The sequence below is a fragment of the Electrona antarctica genome, assembly GCF_951216825.1.
Source record: "Electrona antarctica genome assembly, chromosome: 18".
In the NCBI taxonomy this organism is placed as follows: Eukaryota; Metazoa; Chordata; class Actinopteri; order Myctophiformes; family Myctophidae; genus Electrona; species Electrona antarctica.
The window spans coordinates 20,045,489-20,070,447 of NC_136799.1; the positions used below are offsets into that span (position 1 = coordinate 20,045,489).

General features: G+C 43.0%; 1 protein-coding gene across 1 annotated transcript; it reads right to left on the reverse strand.

The window, feature by feature from the left end:
* Positions 1-19: 19 nt before the first annotated feature.
* On the reverse strand, positions 20-23,120 carry rbm25a (RNA binding motif protein 25a). The gene is made up of 18 exons (XM_079528752.1): positions 22,917-23,120; positions 22,487-22,610; positions 21,714-21,757; positions 21,148-21,318; positions 19,774-19,831; positions 18,144-18,304; positions 16,509-16,700; positions 15,012-15,095; positions 9,898-10,175; positions 8,127-8,238; positions 7,767-7,856; positions 7,033-7,106; positions 6,576-6,726; positions 5,648-6,209; positions 5,232-5,542; positions 4,035-4,133; positions 633-680; positions 20-433 (listed from the first exon to the last, which is right to left on the reverse strand). The coding sequence occupies exons 2-18, from the start codon at positions 22,590-22,592 to the stop codon at positions 341-343; spliced, it is 2,634 nt and encodes an 877-aa protein (XP_079384878.1). The 5' UTR covers positions 22,593-22,610; positions 22,917-23,120; the 3' UTR covers positions 20-340.
* Positions 23,121-24,959: the final 1,839 nt, after the last annotated feature.

The following is a 24,959-nucleotide window of genomic DNA, read 5'->3' on the forward strand; positions in this document are numbered from 1 at the left end:
AGAACAGATATTTTATACATTTTTTATTTTTCTAAAAAGGTATTTTATTCATTAGTTCACACAACAGAGCAGTGCCTTTGACATGATGACAACAGTAAATTAAAGCAAAACGTGTCCCATACACTGGAGAAGAAAATAAACAAGTAAAATACATAATCTGGCTTTTGCCTCAACACGTGTCAAGTCAATCAAAGAATGGGGAGGGTGGTCTTTTTTTGGTTACAGACAGTCTGAGGAGCTGGTAATTATTATGGATAGCAACATGATTTTGTAGTGAAGAGGAAGCCAGAGACAAAATAACGGTAATAATGGTTATTTTTTCTTCCAGGTATCCAAGTCTTTATTTCACCAGCCCAATCTTCTTGGCCTCCGTTTCATATATTAACAGCCTCCACATTTTAACAATGAAGACCTCTGCTTCTTCATCTAGAACCTGTGGAAAAACAGACAGTTAGCTAGTAGCTGCAATTAATATGATTTACTGTAATAAATATGGTCTGTCAGTTTTGGATTAAGAATTTCTGCAGTTGAGCTCCTGGTTCATAAACTCTAATGTCCAGATTAAAAAAATGCTCTCTCTCGGTCCTGCCTTCTTAACATACAGAGTGAGGATTCTTCCAAATTCCACTCACCATAGCAACATCATCAAGGATACCCTGGGGTGTGCTACGTGCCATAACCTGAGGAATACAGAACCAATGTTTAGTAGTGGGAGACAAAATAGCATATGATGCCAGCCACAAGATTCAACACATGGAGCCAGATTCACCAAGGAAATTTACGACCAGGTGTAAATTAAGTGCGTAAATGTCTAAATGTGCATATTCCGTATGCTCAATCTCACGTGCCATTCATCAAAGGTGGCGTACCTGCCTTCATCTGTGCGCATCAGCGCTGGAGCTCGTTTCGCCTCTTTCCCAAGCCCGGTGTCGCCTTGTGTAATAGAACACCCACGCCCATTTCACGCCATATAAGGCAACAGGAAATATCTTACCTCGTGTGAAAAATGTCATCACAACGTGCAAAATGCACAGATCTCCAAGCTTAGAACAGTGAACGCGCGATGCACCGCATGAACTTGTAGATCAGCTTATTTTGACAGGCAATGTCAAAGTATAGGCTACTCTCACTTATAATGCAACTCTAGTTAATTTATTTATTCAAGTTCAACCTCAGGACTTGGTAAATTATATTATAAAAGCCCTTTCTATTGAACAATTGCTCTCACCTTTGCAGAGGTAAAAAAGATATATCTGATTTTTTTTTATCAGAGCTGCATTGATTAATGAGAGGGGAAGTCCGTCTGTTGGATTACTATCATATCACCGTTGTCTGTTTGAATGCCTGGGGAATGGACTTGTTCTGGACACCTTTTCAACCGTATATCCTTCCTAGTCAGAGGTAAGTTGGCTATACTAGTATGAATGGTGCATTTGATGAGGTCGTCAATAATAATAAAATGAGTCACGGGACATTTGGAGTTCCGTTTCATTCCTTCCTGACTGCCAGTAGGCAGTAAACAATAGTGAATATGCCTATTGCACTCCGCGCAGGTCGAGTCTTAATGTAAACAAACTAAAGTCATGTGCCCGTGCGTCCCGGTAAGCTATATAAGCACGTGACAGCCTGCGCGCGGTCTCTTTCACTACCTGACGCGAGTATCGTCGGTAAGTTTAGCTCCTAGAATCTGTACATCAGTTCTGAATTTGCAGGTCCAAAGACTTAAGACACTATGGGCAGTATTATGCGTGTCTTAAAGCTGCTATAAGCAATAATATGTAAATTTTAATGACCTTTTTATTTTTTAGGTATTCAGACAGCCAGCAATGGGTAGAACGCTCCCAAAAAAGATTTAGTCTCTGTGACACATCTAGGGGCCACAATCTGCATTCAAAGATTTTCCTAGAAGCTTTGTCATTGGTCAATTTACCGGTCTGCTTCCTGATTGGTTAGTCACTGCGACCGGGTTTTTTTCGACCAATGACAAAGCTTCTAGGAACATCTTTGAATGCAGATTGTGGCCCCTAGATGTGTCACAGAGACTAAATTATTTTTGGGACCGTTCTACCCATTGCTGGCTGTCTGAATACCAACAAAATAAAAAATAAAAAGGTCATTAATATTTTGACATATTGCTTATAGCAGCTTTAAATACCAGGTCTTATGACTTAACTTAAGACCTGGAGGCGTGGTCAATGCTGTTTGGCCACTCAGAATAGCCAAATGGCATTGATCACGCCTCCAGGTCTTAAGTTAAGTAATAAGACCTGGTACTTAAGACACGCATGATACTGCCCTATGTGTGTCGTGGTGTTGACATCCTGCCTGGGGCTATTGCCGAGAGTGCAAATTGTTGCCCTCTTAAGGCTGTGTAAACGTGGTTCTCGCGGCAAGCGTGCTCATCCGGCCCGGAAGAGGTCAACGGCGGCTGTCACAACTGCTCCATATCACCATGAAATGGACAATTTGTGGGCTGAAATAGAGCGCCTTAAGGCAATGGTACGGCCACCGCCTCCCCCGCCACGGGCGGTCCAGCAGCCACCGCATCCCCCGCCACAGGCGTTACGGGAGCTGGAGGGAAATGATGATCTAGAATTGGATTATGATGACACTGTGTCAACTAGAGCTTCAGACTCTGTTCCATGACGAGGATGATATCCCCAGGGAGGACCCCTCCCCCAAACGGGGGTCTCGGGGTGATCCCAGGTGGAGAGTGTGCAGGCTGAGGATGGCTCAGAGACATCCCGCAGGAGCTCAGGAAGCACTTAGCTGGGAAACGGGCCCTGCACATTGCGTGCAACGCTGCGTGCTGCCCTGGCTAAGATTGAGCTGGATGACCCGTCAGCCGCTCGTGGGGCGAGTAACCCGTTCTTCAAACGGGTTGCCGCCACTAAGAAGCCAGCCTTTGCTGTCCCACCCTCGCCTCGCTGCTTAAGTCAGCTGAAGGAGTGCTGGGCAGAGCCAAGTGCATCTGCCCACCGAGGCAAGGATGCAAGGACCCTGGCCTCCATGGACAAAGCAGAAGTACATGGACACCCTTTTCACATTGACCTGTTGACAGGTGGATTTTTGCAAAACACATTTTTGGAACAAAATGCCTCAAATCATCCAATAGAGCGTCGCAGCCCCACCCCATACCAGGGCCCAGGAAATGATTCCCTGTTAATTTTCCTCAGACATTTCAAAAAGTATTTATTTAAAGACCTTTTAAGTCTCGTACAAAGCCAACTCGAGTTGTGAGAAATCATGACAACAAACAATTTTTCGGGCCGAACAAATAATTAGAAAGGAGAAGAAAACGACAGGTTACAACACTTTTTCTTGTTTTTCTTCTTTGTAATTATTTGTTTGGTCCAAAATAGTGTTTATTGTCATGATTTGTCACAACCCGAGTTGGCTTTGTACGACACAAGGTCTTTAAATAAATACTTTTTGAAATGTCTATGGGAAAAATGCATTGGGAATTATTTCCTGGGCCTGGCTCGTCATGGACTGCGGCGCTCTATAGCCATTCAAGGCGTAAGAAGAAATGGCACCCTTTTCACATTTGGCCTATTATAGCGCCACCAGGAGGCCACAAGCTGACCTGCCCTGGTGGAGACCTGTGCCCCGAGGGGCACTTTATCTATTTTTTTTTAATGTGCTGACCAATGTTGGGGACATAGGCCTACATATTTTATTGCAGGTTTGTGACTATTAATTGATTCAGCATGAAGACTAAAGCATGCTAAATGCATTTACACTTTGAGCCCAATCCTGAAAAGTCAGCTTGTCGTTCGACTTGAAAATGGTTGTAGAATACGCTAAATGTCATGGCCCCAAAACAAATGATGAATTCCACACTAGAAATGGTCGGAAATGTCGGTACGCTCAAAATATGAGCGTAAATTGTTTGCTGAATCTGGCCCAAGGTGAGAGAAATGTCCTAAAACCATTACATTTTCATAGAGAACACTTCGTTCTTAGTTCTTACATAACAATTTAGGGTTCTTCTCATTCGCATAGCATGTTTTTCTGCACAACTTATCACAGACCTTTGAACAAACAAAATCAACCAGAGTGGCTTCCTCTTCGCCGATGTATTCGATGATCTTCTTATTTATCCATGGTTTGACACGGCGGTCCATCAGGGTCTAAATCAGGAAGAAAAATCAACCCAGACAACAATTTTGATTTGCTGATATTATAGTTAATGATGTGCCATTCATCTGGTTTTAAGTCAGTGGGTAGTGTTTTTCCTAATAAAGTATTTTTTCTGTTAGTCGTTTTCTCCTCCCATGTAAAGCGTCTTTGGGTACTTAGAAAAGCGCTATATTAATTTCATAATTTGAGATATAGTTATACATATACATTGAACTGGTTTCTTTTATTATCCTTTTTAATATTCTCTCCATTTAGTTATTAGGCTAAGTTGCCAACCCCATGTCCCTGCCACTGTTGACCCCTACTGATTGGTCTTGGGAGGGTGTAGCTGACATTTTCAGCCGCTTCTTTTCCCCCCACACAGGACAACACGCCATTCTTCTCAGTTCAGCTCATTTAACAGGCCAGTCTATAGGAGTCATTAAAACAGCGAAAGGAGATCCTTTCTACCCACAAACAACATAACCAATTGTGTTTGTTGGAATGCTCAGCCAAGCTGGATACACGATGGAGGACTTAAACCCCAGTCTCCATCGTGGTGTGCAGGAACTTTACCCCTGCACCACCTTAACACTTCTAGACTAGTTGACTAGTTGTTTAACTACCTATTATGTAATACTTTGCCATTTTTTTTTACAAATTGCAGCATTTAATTCCCCTTTCATTTTATATGGTTATAATGTGGTTATATTCATGTAGAAAACAGAAGAAATGATTATTATAACTAAAGCTAGCAAAATAAACTAGAATTAAAAAAACAGTACAGTAGTGCATCCCCCAGTAGTGCATCCCGTGGATGCGTTTTGGGATGCAAAATGCACCCTATTTTAATCTCTGATAATATGAACATGTACGTAGTTAGCACATTTAGTACCTTAGCCTAGGGCTACGATTATAATCGTAGATAGCAGAGAAAAGGTTAATGGATAGAGCAGCTGTAGGATACTATTATTATTATTATAGACACAGATTTGTGCATTATTAGATTTAACAATTGAATCAATATATAAAATTGTGGTAAAAAATTGATTTGATGTCAGAATGAATGTACAAATAATATAAAGTCAGAGATGCCACTGTCTCCTTACCGAATCAACCATCGTCCAGTCCAGAGGATAAGAGAACAGCTCAGGCCTGGCGGTGGGTATCTTCTCGATGAGGCTCTTAATGTGCTTGCGTTTCTCCTCCGTGTTAACGCCAGCTTTGCCCGCCAACAACTCAGCCCCATCCAGGCCCAGACTCTTGTCATCATCGCCATAGTCCAGAGGCACCAGTTTTCTTTTACGAGGCTGCTCATCAGTCTCCTCCTCATCAAACTTGTTGAAAACACTGTCGACTGGCGCCAGCTTCTTGCGCTTGACCACGTTGGGCTGACACGGACTATTAGTATTAGCGGAGCCTGGAGTGGAAAAAGGAGGAGAATATAAGGTTGCAGCACTAAAGCAGAATGAGCCCCCAGTGAATCGTGATTCTATTCCCACTCCGACTTTAGCACTTCACTCACCCAGTTTCATGCTGAGACCGATCTTGGGTCGATGCTCCTCAGGAGGGTGGACATCGGGACTGTTTTCTCCTGGAATGATTATGCCGCAGGGAGACTCGTTGCCGGGGGTGTTCGGAGTGGCGTTCCCGCTGCCCGAGGACACTGAAGGAGCAGAGGTGATCGGGCGGAGCGTGGGTTTGAGGTGTGGCTTGGCTTCCTGGGAGTCGTCATCATCATGGTAGTCTTCATCCTCACCTTCCTCCACATCATCGTCAGAGTGAGGTGGTGGGGCTCGGAGTGCCGGCGGTGGGGCTCGGAGTGCCGGCGGTGGGGACCGGAGTGCCGGCGGTGGGGCCCGGAGTGCCGGCGGTGGGGCCCGGAGTGCCGGCTCCGGAGGAGCCCGGTCTGAGCCTCGCCTCTCCCGCTCTCTCTCTCGATCGCGATCTCGTTCACGATCCTTGTCCCGGTCTCGGTCTCGGTCCCTGTCTCTGTCTCTATCCTTATGGGTCTTCTCTGGGACCACCTCCTCCTCAGGTTCAAGGGGCAATGGAGGTTGCCGCCTGCGCTCTGCCTCCTCCTCCATCTACACACACATACACACAGTAATCCATGGGTACAAAGAACACAAAAGGGAACAAACAACTATGATTGAGAAATCCAGGTCGTCGTTTTTGGTATCTCCCATCTGAGACCACAGTGCTAGACGAACAGACAGATATTAGTGCCCAACTGCCCACTTCTAGTGAGGATTTAGAGTGTTCCAATAACCTGCAATGAGCATTTACCAAGATTTTGTACTATATGTATTAAATATTTATTCTACCTTTTACAAAATTAATTACTTCAATGAATTGATCACACAAAAAGAGATATTATTCCTTCCAGTAAAACTCATCCTGCCCAGATAGGAGGGTGCATTTCCCATTTGAAATACCCGAGGTATTCTCACCCTCTGTAGTTCAGCATCAGGGTCAGGGTGTCCCTCAGCCAGCAGTCTCTGTCTGATCTCCTCCAGCTCCTCCTTCTCCCTCTTTCGGTCTCGCTCATCCAGCTCCACTTCCTTTTCTCGATCACGGAGGCGCTTTTGCAAGGCACTGCCCCTAGTGTCACAGAGGACAAAGAAAATGTGAATAGTTGCCATTATGATATTCAGGGGTTGACACCAACTCCAACTGCCCATGGGAAGTAAATAAAGTGTTCGGGCAAGTGGAGTTTGCTTTCAGGTTGCCCAGGCAAGTGCGTTCCGTCTTCAGTAAAATTATAGGCTATTCATGAAGAACAATGCTACCTTTTCACAACTAGCAGTTGCACTCATTCCGGTTCTTGAAAGTGAAAAGAACTAAAAAAATGTAAATAAAAAAAAATGGTCACAATTAACAATAAGTTGAATTTGAGCACCACCTTACCTGTAATATTTTGGATCATCTCGGTCATCATCGTAATCTTCCAAGAACTCCTTAAGTCTTTTGGCTTCTTTCATCTGAGTTGCAAAAACACCATATTATTTAGTTGCACTACCTGACTCTAGCATGAATGTGTTAACTTAAGGTTACGTCTACTAATGCAATGTGGGAGGAAGAATGACTTGTTACTTTGTTCATGACGTCTGTTCTAGCTTACAAGACGTGTACTGAGTGCATCTGCCTAGAGTGCCTAGGAGCACTGTTGAGAGGTGCATGAGAGAGGTCATGCATCAATCGAAATTAACCAAATCGCAGGGGTGTTTAGTGAAAGTTGTTGCCGGAATCAGGCTTAATTTTCAGACTTCCAGGTTTACCTTAAATGGAATACCCAGCAGAATGTGCCAATTCAGATGGGGGTAAACTGATAACCAACCAGGTATACAAATGTTACTTTCTTGTGATTGATTTAACCGTGGTATCCCTAGTTTGGGAACGTTATTATAGTCGGGGAAGCTCACAATGAGGCCGTCCATGCTTTGTGAGCTTGTAGATTGGCTACAGCAAATCTACTTGTAATTAGTAACAATCTACTAATTGTTGTGCGGCAAAGTCTATAGGGCTATAAGTCTATAGTGATTATCCTTCTGGCAGACATTGTCCTACTCATTGTCCAAACCAGAGGTACTCGGTGCCGGTTACAATAAATGGCGAAAACGATCATGGTGTGCATCTTTTACCGTTTCACGTCGCCTCTCCTCCTCCCTCTCAGTTTCTTTGCTGTAATCCCGGGACTTCTTCCTCTCCCGGATCTCCCAGTTTTTGAGGCGCTTTGGGAAACCATGACAAACAGATTGAACCCACAATAATGTAATTTAACCATAGTCATGTTAATAAAGTACAGAACCAGTTGCATACTAAATTGCACCACTAGAAATAGCAGAAGTCAAATCAGACTTGTGGTTGTTGAGGAAGCAGATTTCCCTTTTTTGTTAAGTCCAGGGATTCACGCCTGCAGCCTTCTGGTCAGATGCCTGCCTTTCTAACCTATAGGTGTGGGACACTGAAAGAAAGACCAGCATCATGGATGTTGAACAGACCTCCTGGTAAGCAGCCTCCTTGTCCCGAAGCCTCCTCTCAATTCTCCTCCGTTCGTACACATCCTCCTCATCTTCACCATGGTCCCGCTTCTTGTCGTCTCTGATCCTCTCTCTACAGGAGATGCAGACACCAGTTTACACTATATCAAATTCTCAAAGCTGGGCTTCACTACACACTGCTAGTATGATAGTATTAACATTCGTATAAGTTTATTAACGGACTTTACATAAAAATAGGATCCACCAGGTAGAAGGCAATACTAAACCTACTCCAACCATAATAGACTTTGCGGTAAGCCCCGCCCGCTCGCGCACCTGCCTCGATACCGTTGTTAAGCAGGACAAACAACCTGCTATCAGCGATCCTCCATTGAGGACCGTGTTATGTCGGTTATTTTTCCGAAGAGGAATAGAAGCATTCCTCTCACCAACATTCATACTATAATAACGCCATGGTGAAACGTTGCTGTTGGGCGTCCTGCAACAGTGCTTCATAAGTACCCAGAACGTTTAGGGCATTTACTTTTTATTCCTTTCCCCGTGGGTGCGCACATGCACATGCCAATGTTTACAATATGGAGGTGGAGGACGCGGCGGTCACTCATTCACCCTCCCTGCTACTAAATCATACTATTAACGTCAACTTTTACTAAACAATGGTTAAATCAATCATCTAATAAACAACGAACAACTTACCTTGGAGCAAATGGTGTGCTTTGTAACTTTCTCCACGCTCAGTTGCTTGTGTTGGACGGACGGCAGGAACATAACTTCACCCACAGGCTCCAGCCTCCCACTGCGGTTCAGAAAAAGAACGCTGCTTACCCTTTTCTGCACATTGTATCCAAAAAGTGAAGGTCTGCTAATGGTCTAAACTAATTTGAATTTAGGAACGGCAAAGAAAATCCAAGTTTAAACGGTTGGAAGCCGCTTCCATTTTTTTCAAGGAAGTTGAAATGCTTATCGCCTCCCCTGGTCGAATTCTCCAACTGACTCCAGTTCAGTCGACATGCACACGCACAAACACAACTTCCTTGAAAAAAAATGGAAGCGGCTCATGACTAAACAAGCTATGTAAACCCCATGATGTAAACGCTCGTTTAACCGTTTAAACTTGGATTTTCTTTGCCGTTCCTAAATTCAAATTAGTTTAGACCATTAACGGACCTTCACTTTTTGGATACAATGTGCAGAAAAGGGTAAGCAGCGTTCTTTTTTCTGAACCGCAGTGGGAGGGGACGTGACTGGAGGCTGGAGCCTGTGGGTGAAGTAGCTTGTGTCAAACACAAGCTACTGAGCGTGGAGAAAGTTACAAAGCACACCATTTGCTCCAAGGTAAGTTGTTCGTTGTTTATTAGAAGATTGATTTAACCATCGTTTAGTAAAAGTTGACGTTAATAGTATGATTTAGTAGCAGGGAGGGTGAATGAGTGACCGCCGCGTCCTCCACCACCAGAATGTAAACATTGGCATGTGCATGTGCGCACCCACGGGGAAAGGAATAAAAAGAAAATGCCCCAAACGTTCTGGGTACTTATGAAGCACTGTTGCAGGACGCCCAACAGCAATGTTTCACCATGGCGTTATTATAGTATGAATGTTGGTGATAGGAATGCTTCTATTCCTCTTCGGAAAAATGCCGACATAACACGGTCCTCAATGGAGGATCGCTGATAGCAGGGGTTGTTTGTCCTGCTTAACAACGGTATCGAGGCAGGTGCGCGAGCGGGCGGGGCTTACCGCAAAGTCTATTACACCACCTCTTCCTCACCTGGATCTACTGCGGTCCTCGCTGACATCGCGACTTCTCTCTCGCGTCCTCTCCCGTTCCCTCTCCCTTTCTTTCGTCCTCTCCCTCTCACGTTCACGGTGGTCTCTGTCCCGCTCGCGGTCTCGCTCACGCTCCTTGTCCCTCTCCCTCTCTTTTTCCTTCTCGCGATCGCGATCACGGCGTTCCCTCTCTCGCTCACGCTCTTTGTCTCTCTCCCGCCTCTCTCTCTCCACAACCAGACGCTCGTTTTCTTTCTTTCCTTTCTCCTCCTCCAGTTTCTGCAGGAGTCCAACAGGAAGATAGGGAAGGGTTAAAGGACGGTGAGGTACACATCACTCGGTTGAAAACATCTCACAAAAGGAATTTCAACAACTTAAACATTTTTACATTAAAAACAAGAAGCAACTACGACAACATTTATCACGCAAATAATGAGTGGTTTTACAGTCCCTGGATCAGCCTGGTCCACATACTGCTGTGACTCTTTGTCCTGTGAGTCAAAAGGGCAGCCCCAATTAAGAGGTCCTCCAACAGTCATGGTTGATTCCTCCATGGGAGGAGTGCTCTGGTGCTTCAGCAGCTTTAGGGTACATGCTGCTCGGCCCAGGTCTCAATTTCCAACCAGCAATAGGCTAAGATGAAAAATATGGCTTGGAAAATGTCTACAAATGCAGCAGCACTGGGTTAGTGTTTGTCAATACACAGAATCTAATGTAACAATCCCTTCTGCTGTGTTGCCATTATAACCAGCCTACATTTTAGATCAGTCTAGAAAAAGATCTGACAATGTTGTGGGCTTTGTTCACCAACAGTATTGCTGTACCGATGCAGTTCTTCCTTCACTTGACTGGAGATGTTGAATGTCAGCGTGTTCAGTTGTAGTTATGTTAACACATAACTAATGTATTGCATGTTTTTACCACCTAGATCACAGGTATACGTGTCCTCTGCTGTCTTGTTTCGTATGTCCTGTGGTGAGCAAATTAGTCATTGGTCAAATGCATATACCATCCAGTCAATGAGCTCCATGGTCAAGCCCGGAATAGATGTTTTTAAAGCACACGTGTGCCGCTTTGAACAGGCAAAATGTTCAACCTGTTGAGTCTTTCATATACCACACAGCACCATAAGTTAACCTACATAAACGCTTCAATTAATATACATACACCAATCTTTTAGAATATATCAAGTAGGGTTAACTTGTAGTTGATTCATTAGCTTTAACCAGAATTGCGGTGTTCCACATTTGATTATGGCTAGGGGTCTGTGTCCCATATACTTAGTTTCAGGTCACTCTACTTTCCTGTCTAATAAGGCAAAACTACCCAGAGAAATGAATACTGGGAAAATGGGAAAAACTGAATCCAGTGTACAAACAGTGGCAAGGATTCATTTTCCACTAACAAGCCATACTAAAACAACTTTCCTGGTTTGGTCTTACCTAAGCAGGCCAAGTGGGTTACAGCTTTATATAGAAGGCAGAAGGCTCCTCTAAGCGAATTACATAAGCTGGTCCCATGTGTTTTATACAGAGCCATGTGAGATGCAGAAGAGGTGGTTGGGCCAGAGGGTGTCAGTACTGTATTGTAGACCGACATCCTTAACCACAAGAACCCTAGCGTTTCTAATCTCGAGCGAAGAGATTTGGTGGGAAATTTTTGGAGTGGACCGAGAATAAACACCCAGTCAGCAGTCAAATACGTATAGGTTTAAGTGATTCAGCGATGACTATATAACTACGTTAAGGCCAGTCCACAGTACACCAATGATTCACAATGACACCCACTGCAGAACGTTGCACAGAAAGGTCGCAGCGGTCTGAATTATCCCAGCGCATGCCACCTCATTAAGTCACAAGTGTCCGATCGCAACAATCGCAAGCAACAAGTTGCAATGCATTTCTTTCTAATGAAAAATTAATTGGTCACAAATTTGTGAGCATTGTATTTGTGACACTAATCTGCCATTCTAACATGTCGCACACACACACACACACACACACACACACGATACGCCTCACTGTGTCACTGTCCAGTTTTATCCCCCATCCTGGAGAGACATTGACAATACCGTTGTTGTGAAGCGGCAATCAGTCACGGCTTGGCTCCTGGGTGTGTACCGTGCAGTTTTATATAGCTGCAAACCAGTTTTAGGATTCTGTTGCCAAGTGGTTGCAACTTGCAAGTTGAACTTATTACTTTGCGAATCATTGATGTGGACTCGGCTAAAAACCTGTTTTCATACAATTTCTTTTTAGAGCAGGATTTTTTTTCTCCAAAAATGTCACTACTAATTAGGATAACTTGTTTTTAAATTTTAAATTTATTTGTAGACCTGGGGTTCTGCACAGCCCCAGGATAACCCTTTAAGAAGTCTGTCAAACACCTTACACTACATGGTAAAACATTACAGCATCTTTAGATCTGTAAACTGAAATCTAAGAGATACCGCTTCATTGAACCTAAAATAAGGATCCTCTTCAAGCTAGTGGTGTACAACTTACAGGTGATGAACTAGGGTTTTCAGCACTTCTCTGCCTCTACAAATCCTACAGGCTAAGTATGAGAGGAAAAGCAGATCAAAAGTGAAGACATAAATAAAAGAGGAAAGAAAATGACTTTGTAACGCCTAGGACCAGTGGCAGAAATTCATCCAAGCACATTTCATTTAAATACACAAATCATCAACATATTATTACAAAAACAAACAAACAAACAAAAAACAACATATTTGGTTGAACAAATGTTGGCACTGTATTGCATTTGGTCAATAAAATTAAAAGCAGTCTTACCGGTTGGTTGTCTTCTAGTGTCTATCTGGACTCAGCAACCCAACAAATACATGAAACTCAACATAGGGAGGCCCACAGTTCAAACAGCCCTCTTACAAAAAACAAGTACCGTATATAATGGACTATGTCCTTGCTGTATCTGTCCATACATACAATAAAATGTTTGACTATGGGTCACACTACTGTTAAGCAATGAACATCCGACCAAGACAGAGACAAAGCGAGAGATGGGGATTTGAACTGAAATGCTGCTACAAGATTTGCCATTTTGCTCTTATGTCACAACCTAGATGCCTCATTGGCATCTAGGTTGCTGCAGTTCGCGGGAGCGACCTGTATCACACCGTAAGGTGGAAGTCCAGTGGAAGTGCGGAAGGCACGCTGCGTCGCTGATACTCAAGTGACTTCTGGCCAATCACAGCGTGTCTTTTTCGGGACTTATCAATTCAATCCAAAGGAGCTTTATTGGCATGATAAAACAAATGTTTAAATTGCCTCTGATTGGCCTACCGAATGTCATAGAAGCTTGCCTCCTCTCGAGATACAGACGCCCCAGAGCCCAAGGAGGTGTCTGTTTACCTTTCTATGTCGATGGGCACGAGCAGAATGGCTATCATTGGAATGTGGTAAATAATAATAGAGACCTTAATCTAATACTACTTCTTTCAGGTTGTTTACAGAACCAAATCAGATGGGGTGTACCACATGATAATAATTGAGTGAAGGAGATAAAACTTTGTGTGGTCTTGCTGGTAGTGCAATCTGTACCAGATTACTGTTATTCTGGTTGAAACCCCTCACTCAATCCTCAAGTATTATATAATGTAGTACAACCTGCCAACTGGTCCTCCTAGGAGTAGGGTTAAACAGCTAAAAAAATATATTGATCCGACAACTTAGTAAAGCCTGTGTTTTAACCTAGGTTCTTCTAAACTTACCTCTCATGTTTCACCGAGAAACACATGGCGAATTCTGACACCAACTTGGTGGCACTGGCAAGTGTTGCTTAGTACCTGATGTTTTGCCTAGCTGAATCTAACATTTAAGCCCCATTTAATACGCCACAGGATGCGTATAAAAATAATACATTTAAAGTATGACTGTACCCAAAATAGGGATGTCAGGTTTAAAGAGGTTAAAATCTTAGATATAAAAGTATAGAGAGATTATAATGTCCATACTTCCATGTTCATAGCCAACTACTTTGCTGGGGGAAGCTTTGCAGTGAAAACCATAAGTAAAGCACCTTTATATTATTGAATTATCACATTTGTTATGTGTGACAGTGTTGCTATGATGATACGTTATGTTAATTTAATTTATATTATTATACACAGAACAAAAGGGGGAAAAGTAGAATAAAAGAGGAAGAAGACAGCACTCACCTTCTTTACTCTTCAGAACTCAGAGTGCTGTGGAGGGACGCTCCCTGCTTTAGTAACATTACAGGCTGCTGCGTTAAAGCTGCTGCAGTGGTTAGGGTTATACAGTTTGTGTGATCCTCAAAACACACCATTTATCACCTGAGGACCTGCAGAGGTTCACGAGCTCCCTTGACCTTTTCAGAGCCGGAACTTTGACTACAACATGTCATATTGATAGAACACGGCTAGGTATCTTTGGTTGAGGCACTGGCTCAATTTAGATTTTTCTGGTCCTCCTAGTAATGATTATTTTGTCACCCTGTATCGTCGCCGTCATGAGAGGGTTGAGTAAGTAGAGATGAAGAAGGAGCCGGTTGCTTCCTCTGCAAGCCCTCCAGAAGGGAGCGCCCACGATGTGTAGATATTCAATGGAAGCTTATACTTACATTCTATCCTGGCAACCTTTTCCCAAAGCTCTGAGATTCATCTTGCTTTAGTCACCAAATGAACTCTACCATATTGGTGGGGTTTAATCAATAGATTAGCTTTGATGGGAATTTTACATTTAATGTCCATGCACTCTGTGTGATGAATGTAATTTGTACTGCGATAAGAAACCTTTGGACTCAAATCAGTACGTACCTAAGACAACATTTATCTTTGGAGACAATGAATTAAGAGTAGTCTTTGAATGATGGATATATGTATGACTAGTCTTAGACTAGACTTTTGGAATATCACCAATTGCTTTTGTATCTTTATTCCTTTATGATCTCATGTCAAATCTGTGCATGAATATGCAACCTCTAGGCTACAATTGACACTGAATGAGAACAGCTATATGGAGAAATTTACATCCATATATTTGCATTGCAGCTCCAGCTAATATGTTAAGACTAGTCTTTCCTCCAAAGACTATGTTGAGAGAGGCAAAAAAGCAGTTAAGTTAAGTACTTTACCTTGTGTGTGTCACGGAATTTACTGATCTCTCTTGAAATCAGGTCTCTTTTGTCATCCTCCATTTCCATGGCATTGATATCCTCCTGACACAGAAGACAAAAAAGATGCAATGCATAATCATTGATGGTTGCAGCTATAGCATTCCATAAATTGTCACTGTACCTTGCATATCCATAACCGTTACTTTTCAGGGGAAACTAGATAAAGTGCCCTTCGGGGCACAGGTCTCCACCAGGCCAGGTCAGGTTGCGGCCTCCTCGTGGCGCTATAATAGGCCAATGTGAAAAGGGTGCCATTTCTTCTTACGCCTTGGATGGCAATTGGATGATTCAAGGCATTTTGTTCCAAAAATGTGTTTTGCAAAATTCGACCTGTTGGTGGCGCTATAACAGGCCAATGTGAAAAGGGTTGGAATGGGATATATTCCTCAGCCTAGTAGGAAAGTCTGTGAAAGATTTCACGGAAATTGCACGCTGCGTTCATGATTTGACGCGTATTGTTCAAAACGGGCCAATCCTGCAAACTTTGAAAGCCAATTAGGATGGAATATGAAATATCGGACAGATCCGTCTTGAACACATGACTATAGAGTCAGTCAGGATTTTTGGACAAAATCTAGAGGAGTAATATTAAAAAAAATGTTTTACAAAAGTCGGCCTCCTGGTGGCACAATAACATGCCGTTCTGGAAAGTTTCATCGTTGGCATCTAGGGAACTCACACAGCTTTACAAGAACAATGTTGGTATAACTAAGAAAATAATGTTTTTTACATAGACATAACAGATTTTCACTTCATGGCCAATGGCTTGGCTAACACACACACACACACACACACTATGAAAAACGTGCCTTTACAGTCAAGTAAAACTCTAGCATAAAGAATATATCTTGAGAGAGGGGACATTTAGGCTTACTAAGGTGGTCTTTACACGAGAACATATTTATTACATTGATGCAGAGCCATATGGAGTTCCTGAACAAGCCTCCCTCCTCGCCTACAAAGCGCTGCTCATCAACGATGGTGAATGTAAAACCATGATGTAAATAAAATGCCTTGCGATAGGTGGCAGCAGTGTTTATGTAGCCTAATGTATTATAAAATATATAACCATCCCGTGGCGCGCTCTGCCTGCATTCTATGGGCTGTCTGTCAGCCTGTCTGTCACCTCGATGCGTTATAGAAAGCAGGCAGCGAGCGACGGCCAGTCGGCCACAACCACGTTGTGTTCTGGAAGCAAAACCCCGATAGGGTTGCGTGAAGGGGGAGCTGGCTCTTCTTCTTGTACGTAACGTGGGTGACTGGTCTATTTGGCAGCCCGTTACCGCCACCTAGCAATATTATAGCGTTTTCATAAAGTGTGCGTTCTCATGTAAAGGGTCAATAAAAAATGAGATCACAACGGGATCCGTTTTGGTCGCCATGTAAAAGAGGCATAAGTCTCAAGACAGAGTTTCCAGCTACAGCAGCTGAACACAAAATACTAGCACTGGGTACCTCCTCTTTCTTCTCCTTCCTCTTCTTGTTGCGAGGGTGACTGTCCGAGTCTAGCGAGGGAGCGTTGAGCTCATTGGCATACTCTCTTATGAGGCCCTCTATAGACCCCTTCACCACCTGGTCCCTGCGTTTTGTCTCCTCGTCAAGGACCTCTTCTTCATCGTCGTCATCTTTTGCTCCATTACCTGCTCCCTAAAATTACAAAAAGGCATAGACAAAGCAATAAATTTGCATGCCACGTAACATAATTGAACAGAAAGTGTTGTCCATAGGGGTTTAGAGAGCTGTAGAAGAGACGAATAATGGCGGTGGTTGAAAAAAAGATCGGTAATTTCCAGTTACAGGGATAGACAATAAGGGAAATTTGACCACACCATTATAACCACTGGCCCGGGATTCGTCAGCTCTTTTTTTCTCCTTTTTTCACTCCCTTACGGAGCTATGTGTGAGGGTGGGTGGCTGGGTGGCTGGGTATGAGCACGAAAACAGCATGGTTGTTTTTCACCATCTGTGCACAACCTAACGCACACACAAACACACACGCACATATTAACTGTATATATGCCTACAAACCCTCCCGCGCACTCAGATCAGCCAACGCAGGGAAGCTGGAAGTACCCTCACTAAAAACGCCGGGACAACGCTCCACACATCCCAAACTCTTCTCCCTTCTGGCTCCAAAACTGTGGAATGCACTTCCCGTTGCAGTCAGAACTGCAGCATCACTCCCAATCTTCCGCCGTAGTCTGAAAACCCACCTTTTCAGACTCCATCATGGCCCATAGCACTTACCCTACCCCCTTAGATAGCATTCTTGTAGACTTAGATAGCATTTGATACAGACTTATAGTAAATAATTGCATTGTATGTAGTCATAGCACGTAATGTATAGTATAGTATATATGTATAGTTTATATGTATAGTGTCATTATATAGATATTCCACTGTTACGTTCTTAGCTTACGCATGTTTCATGATAAATGCTTTTTATATATGTGATGTATTCCCTTGCTTTTTTGTTCTTGCTTAATGTAAATCGCTCTGGATTAAGAGCGTCTGCTAAATGCCTAAATTGTAATTGTAAATTTTATATGATGCTTTCGGGGGTGCCAGTACATTACAGTGACAGTAAAAAACTTTTTAAATTAACGTACAATGTGTTTTTAGCATTACTTATATTGCAATAAAAGACAATGGGCTGTATTTTGTGTGTCATAAGTAATAGGTCTTATTACTTAACTTAAGACTTGGAGGCGTGGCCAATGCTGTTTAGCTATTTTGAGTGGCCAAACAGCATTGGCCACACCTCCAGGTCTTAAGTTAAATCATAAGACCTGGTACTTAAGACACTCAAAATAGGGCCCAATGGGTCTAAAGAAAAAAAATGGCTGCCTTACAGTTAAATTATTGGCAACTAAATAAATGAATGACAAATACTGACAATGCTACTGATTGGTTCATTCAGTTGCAGTTATTGCAGATAGCCAAAATGCAATAAAGATTATATTAGACAGGTCATTCAGGATGGCAAAATGAAGTTGTCCTTTCGGGGAGAAGTCACTAAGTTTATACAGGGATATTACCCTTGGATACCCTTGGATTGCAGTGACAAACAATCTAGATATTATAACACACCCCGTTGGCACTCTTCTTCTTGGCCTTCCAGTCATCTAGCTGGGACTTGGTCTTGGCGTCTACTTTGACAAGCAACTTCTTGTCGCCCAGCAGAAGCTCATGAAGTAACCTCAGGGCCCGAAGTGTCGAATCAGGCTCCTTGTACTCGCAGAATCCAAAAGCTTCAAAGACAAAAAGATGTGTTACACTGACTGAGTATATGGACCGCATTGAAAATTCTTTGCCGAAACCAAAAATGCTGAATACCAAAACACCAAATGTGATTATTTGTATGTGACAATTTTAGCAGTCAGCCTGCATGGGGTAAAGATAGTATTGCAATGATTGCATCATCACAACAAACTGTTTCGGTATAATATTTTGGGCATTTAAACTCTTTCTGACGGAAACCAAAATGTATTCTATTTTTGGCTTAATAATTTCGGTGGCCGAATCTTCGGTGCATCACTACTACAGAAATAACTGATCACACAAAAGAGACATTTAGCAAGGGGATTTTACAGAGGAGGGCGTGACAGCAGAAAGGTTGGATCTTGGCCATACAGCCAAGTACAACTAGAGTCTTAGATAAAACTAGAAAAAGTGCCATTCTGGGCACAGGTCTCCACCAGGAGGATAGGAGTGTGTGTGATGTTTGGCAAAATGTTTAGGAGTAACATAAACGTGTGTGTGCGTGTGTGTGTGTGTGTGTGTGTCGCGACTTGGCCTGTTGTAGCGCCACCATGACGCCGATTTGAAAACTGTCAAGTGGCATTTCTTCCTCAGCCTAGTGTCAATATGCATGCAGTTTCACCACAATCGGACGCTGTGTTGAGGAGTTGTGGCGATTTGTACAAAACGGGTACAAAGCAGGCTACTCCTGAAAACTAGAAGCCAATCGTAGCCTATCAGGATGGATTATGAGAAATCAAACAAACCCGTCTTGATCACATGACTATGGAGAGCATGTGTACCGATTTGCATGAAATTTTGATAAAATCTGAAGGAGTAATATTGGAAAATGTTCTACATATGTTGACCTCCTGGTGCCACTATATCTAGGGAGTGTGCAAACAAAGTTTTACACAGATCCGTGCAGTTAGAGGTGAAAACACTAATCGGCCAGTTATAGCGCCACCATGAGGCCGAGTTGAAAATGTTCAGATTGTATTTCTTCCTCGGCCTAGTGGGAATGTGTGCGCACAATTTCACGGAAATCACACAATGTGTTCATGATTTGCGGCATTTAAAAAAACTGAGCACTCTTGCGAACTTTGGAAGCCAATATTAGCCAATCAGGATGGAGTCTGAAAAATGTGAAAGACCCATTTCATTGAATGGCTCTAGAGAGACTGTGTACCAATTTGCGTACTGTTTGGACAAAATCTGTAGGTGTACCGTCCAAAAAAATTGTTTTGCGCAAAGCGGCCTCCTGGTGGCGCTATAAGAGGCCAATGTGAAAACCAGAGGTTCAGCTGTGGCATTCAAGGAGTGTGTGTGCAGAGTATGGCTGCGATCAAGCCAACGGTGCCGGAGATTAGCTGTCCACAGACGGACGGACACACAGACGGTGCAAAACATACTCTCTCCCCATGCCGTCGGCCTGGTGGAGACAACAATGCATCCAGAATGCATCCACAGGAATGATTACCTTGCAGTTTCCCAGAAGCACCTTGGACCCTCTTCCAGCTAAGAACAATGCCACACTTCTGAAATATTGGAAACATAAAGATGACAAAATTCATCTGTAAACAGGTATGAGTTTGATAATACAAAATAAAGCTTAATGAGATTTAGATTGTAACATTAACAATACCAATTTTGAATTAAAATACATACTATGACAATGACATAACTCACACCATGTGTACAAAAAACACCTGCCTGCTAGAACTGTCGGGAGTCAAATATAAGTCGGGGGGGAAAAAAATATTATATATATATATATTTCTCTTTGAATGTTGAAATTTGAATGCCGTTTTAATTCTTGCCTCCGTAAATGTATGGAGTAAGGCATCTAATGAAGATTAATTGCTAATGCATTCATCACGTCACCATTATCAACAATAACGTTTGAATGCATGCACTGCACAAAGCAAGTTAATATGAACGTCATCAAAGAAACTTTCATGACAAAAGCGAAGGTTTCTGTGTAACATTGTTTACTGTTGCCAAGTTGTAGCCAACGTGGATCTGTGGCTATCAGCACCCGCTTTTATTAGGAAGCATACAGGCTGTGGAACAGTGGATGGATCTAGCCATGTACATCAATCTTAAAGTAGCCACAATAAACCCACACAAGTGAGAAAAGCACAGCCGCTTACAAAGCAACGCAAACCAGCAGGAGTTTCTACTGTATATCACCTGCCATGTTATGAAAAGGACCGTCCCAAATGTGGATTGTGCTCGGAGGTTGCGACATACAAAAGCTTAAAAGTTAAGAGTCAGAGGCATTTCCACTCACCAAACCACACTGATAAACCAGTCTATTCAACGTAAGAGGATGAACTGCACAGCCAACGTCGATAGCCAATGGCCACGATGAGGTGCGTCTTATCCCTGGACGTGCGGTAAGTTGAAGCCTAATATTACTCTCCTCATATTAAAAAAAGCCCTGGAAATGAACCTAAATTATAATAACCCTCAACTAATATAGTTGATTTCACTAATTTGTTATAGCATATGTATGTGCATGTGGTGTTTATTATTGTATAACTATACATTATTTTATATAATTATATCAAATATTTGAATATTAAATATAATAAAGCACTGACATACGAATGGGATAATAGAGGAAAACTGACAGCGTCCTTGTTGGCCCGAATTGAAAACGTTGCATGCCGTGCATTACACTGCAATGCATAGCATGGGTTGGTAACTTGTGCCTAATATTGCACCACCACTGAATGGGGCTCTAAAACAATACTTAAATTAAACACCTTAAATGAACAACATGGCAGTATTAAAATGATGCTGTGGAATGCAGATCACCATAATTTCATGCACAAAGCCTAGTACTTACCGCTAGAAGCTGTCTGACCAACATATCTGAGGCTTTTTCAGAGATGTTGCCTACAAACACTGTGGTAGTAGGACCACTGCTATTATCCTCTTCTTTGCGAGGGACTGTGCTCAGCTCCTTCTTAGGAAGAAGATGCTTCTGTGCCATAGAAACTGCGGTGGGAATTAGCATCTGCAAAACAAATAGCAAATCAAATACATGCAAAATTCCTGATTTGACAACATCACAAAGAGCTAATGGTAGGGATAGCAATAGCAGTCAAATGGTATTGCACTCAATAGCGAATACAATATTTGGTCAATTCAAAATTACAGACCATACTCCACTATTCATGTTTAGTTGCTAAACATTCCTGAACAACAAAGTCAATGTTGACTATAATCTAAGAAAATGATGACATTTCAGTTTATATATTATTGCTTTCTCCAACGACTATTTTTCAGCTACACTTTCCAACTCAATATGCACTTTAAAATAGCTCAATGATAGCGTAAAAAATAACAAGTATTGGGGATAATAAGCACAACATAAAAGGCATGTAACAGCTACACAACCTTCCAACTTACTGGTGAGGTCATTATTCCCATATGGAGTGGAATCATAGGGGTGCCTGGATGTGTGGAGACGACAGAAAATCAAATAAGCAATCAACAGAAGTTCTCATGCATCAGATCATTTCCCAGACAGTGTTATGTTAGTGTCTATTACTGTCCAACAAGCCAGAGTAGCTCAAAACCATAATGCAATACTTTGTTTTAAAGAGCGTTGTGCACAAACATCACTAGCATTACAAAGTTATATACCAAAAAACCATACCAATCTTAAAAGAACGCATTGTGTCATAGTCATTTGACTTTTTTATTGATCCACAACCATTTTAGGAACACGTCTTCCCATCACATGCAGCCTTTAACCACTTGAATCCCAGCATGCATATTCAGGGGGGGAACATCAGCATGCCTGCAATAAGCTCAAAGTTTGTAGATCTGCTATTTTGGGGGAGAAAGACATTTGGCGTAGAATCCGTAGATGATAAAAGTGGTACAGATCGAACTCAGATGCACTTTACTAAGTCTAGACAAGAGGGTTTAAATGGAAAGAAACCTTTGTATTAGCCATGGTTCACATGACGCTCGTACTTCATGACAGTCATGTTTCAGGGCTACCTTTGTATATACATATATAGTACCGTTATTAGAAGGTTAACGCCCTTGAGATGCATGATCAAATATTCGTGGGGTCCTTAGCACAGAAAAACCAAAGCATACATGCAGACAGACGAGAGCTCTCCCAAAGCTAGCCGCTCCCACCCCACAAGTTCACATTGAGCATTTCATACCTGGTGGTACCACCTGGGGGAAGCCTGCATATTGGGGAGGTGGAAGCCTCGGGGGAAGCTGAGGGATGCCAATCTGTTGGCGATTGAGGTGAGGAGGATACGACATCCTGTCGAGTACAGGGACCTGGTAGAAGCAAAGGGCAGCCGTAAACGAGCATGTCCATTGACATTTGGTTGAGTAGTAGTAGCAGCATTTAATCACTAGTGTGGTGTCACGTTGTACTTGCCACTGAATAACGTATAATGGTCAACTTAAAAACAACTAAGCACACTCGGCAACCGTGGAACCAATCACAACGTTACTATTATTGGCAACTGAGCTAGTTATTAGCATGGTTATCAAGCTGACCGCGTTATGCTAACGCTACTTGGCTACCCTTCTTTGGCCTAGCTAGAAAATGTCAGATAGAGGCTGCTGTATTCTACTCACCCCAGAAGCAGGTGTGAAGTGAACCCCGTGGCAATTGGTTTTATGAGCCGTCCCAATGTGGATTCATGAATTCCGACGCGCAGTAAAACTTGAGAATGGGATATATCCCCGGGAGGTTAGCGCAGAACGCGAAGCCACCAAAACTGTGAGTGGAACCTATTCTTTTCGATTCCGAAATGCATTATGGGATACTAGTACCACACGTTGAGTGTAGTCACCCTTTTAAAACACTTGGGGGCGACAGAGTTCATGCTTTGTTGCTAGATACTTCCCATAGATCCAGCCAGACAACTCGGACAGACCCCTCCTTTTATAGACCATAGAGTTACAGACCAGACACAATGTCTGGTCTATTATACTTTAAGGTTGCACCAGACTCCAAGCCCCAGACACTTCATTCAGGGGTGGCGGATTATTGAGCCGCAATGGTTCCGCAGGCTCCCCCGGCAGGGAAACGGTGATGCTGCAGGCTCCGCTTGCTGCTTGAATGGCCCTCCTAAAGGCCTTACGTGGGCTGTTGGGCCTCCTACACCGGGAGGCACAGTCTGGGGCGCCAACCCATACAGCTCCCGGGTGCCGTCTACATTCCGGCTGCCAACCATCTCTCGGGTGGTCACCAGACTATACCTGGTTGACCTTGTTGCTATTCCTATGAGTCACTATAAATGGAACAACTAAGAACTAAAAAACATTGCATGGATGCACCTGGGACGTATCCTCTTCCTCAGTGATGTATCCCAAGGTCATCAGGGTTTCGGGTCTCGCAACATCATACCCCTCACTCAAACATTATACCCCTCACTCACTTGAGTTATTAGTGACTAACGTCACTAATAACAACAAAAACATTAGGTTGAAAAAAACTAAAGTTGTCCTTTACTGTATGTTTTCTAATCAAAAATGTAATCTCCAAAGTAACTAATAACTACAGTTTTCAAATAATTGTAGTGGAGTCAAAGTACAAATTTTGGCTCTGAGATGTGGAGTAGAAGTAAAAGTATTGGGAATTGAAAATACTCAAGTAAAGTACAAATACCTCAAAATTAAGTACAGTACTGTAGGCTACTTAACTATACTTTACACCTGTGTGTGTGTGTGTGTGTGTGTGTGTGTGTGTGTGTGTGTGTGTGTGTGTGTGTGTGTGTGTGTGAGGCAGAAGGACTTGCGAGGTATTGCACTGTCCCTGTTGTACTGTCTATGGCTCTATGCCACCATATGAGAACAAGCCTATTCGACCTGAGCACCGACATGTGTCATAGGCTTGTGATTGTAACATAACTGCACCCATAATGTTTGTGTCCTTGTGCATTTTCCTTTGTGTGGACATAAATAAACGTGTGTGTGCGATATATAGACAAGTAAGACGCGTAAACGCGGGTAGCGAACGAAGCTGTTGTGGCAGTCTGACACACACACACACACACACACACACACACACACACACACACACACACACACACACACACACACACACACACACACACACACACACACACACACACGTGGCAGCGGTGGCCGAACGGATAGCGGCGCGGTCTTGATACCGGAAGGTTCCTAGTTCGACACGTTAAAAATTACCACCGCTGAAGTGCCCTTGAACAAGGCATTGAACCACTACGATGAAATGTGTTCTATGAGCAGGGCCTGGCTGGAAACAAGTTCTTGAGCTTAGCCCAGATACCCTGGGTAAATATAGTAATCATTTCACACACACACACACACACACACACACACACACACACACACACACACACACACACACACACACACACACACACACACACACACACACACACACACACACACACACACACACACACACACACACACACACACACACACACACACAGAGAGAGAGACCTCTGTATCGTTCCAATTTCAGTTGCCCTCTGGTGGCGGGCGGGTGGTGTTACAGCGCAACACACACAGACTGACACACAGACAGACAGACAGTTTTGGCCAGCTTCTATAGTTAGTGCTCACTTCGTTCGCAATAATTCAGGTTCCCACTCTTCCTAGTGACCAGAATGTTTTGGTGCCCCT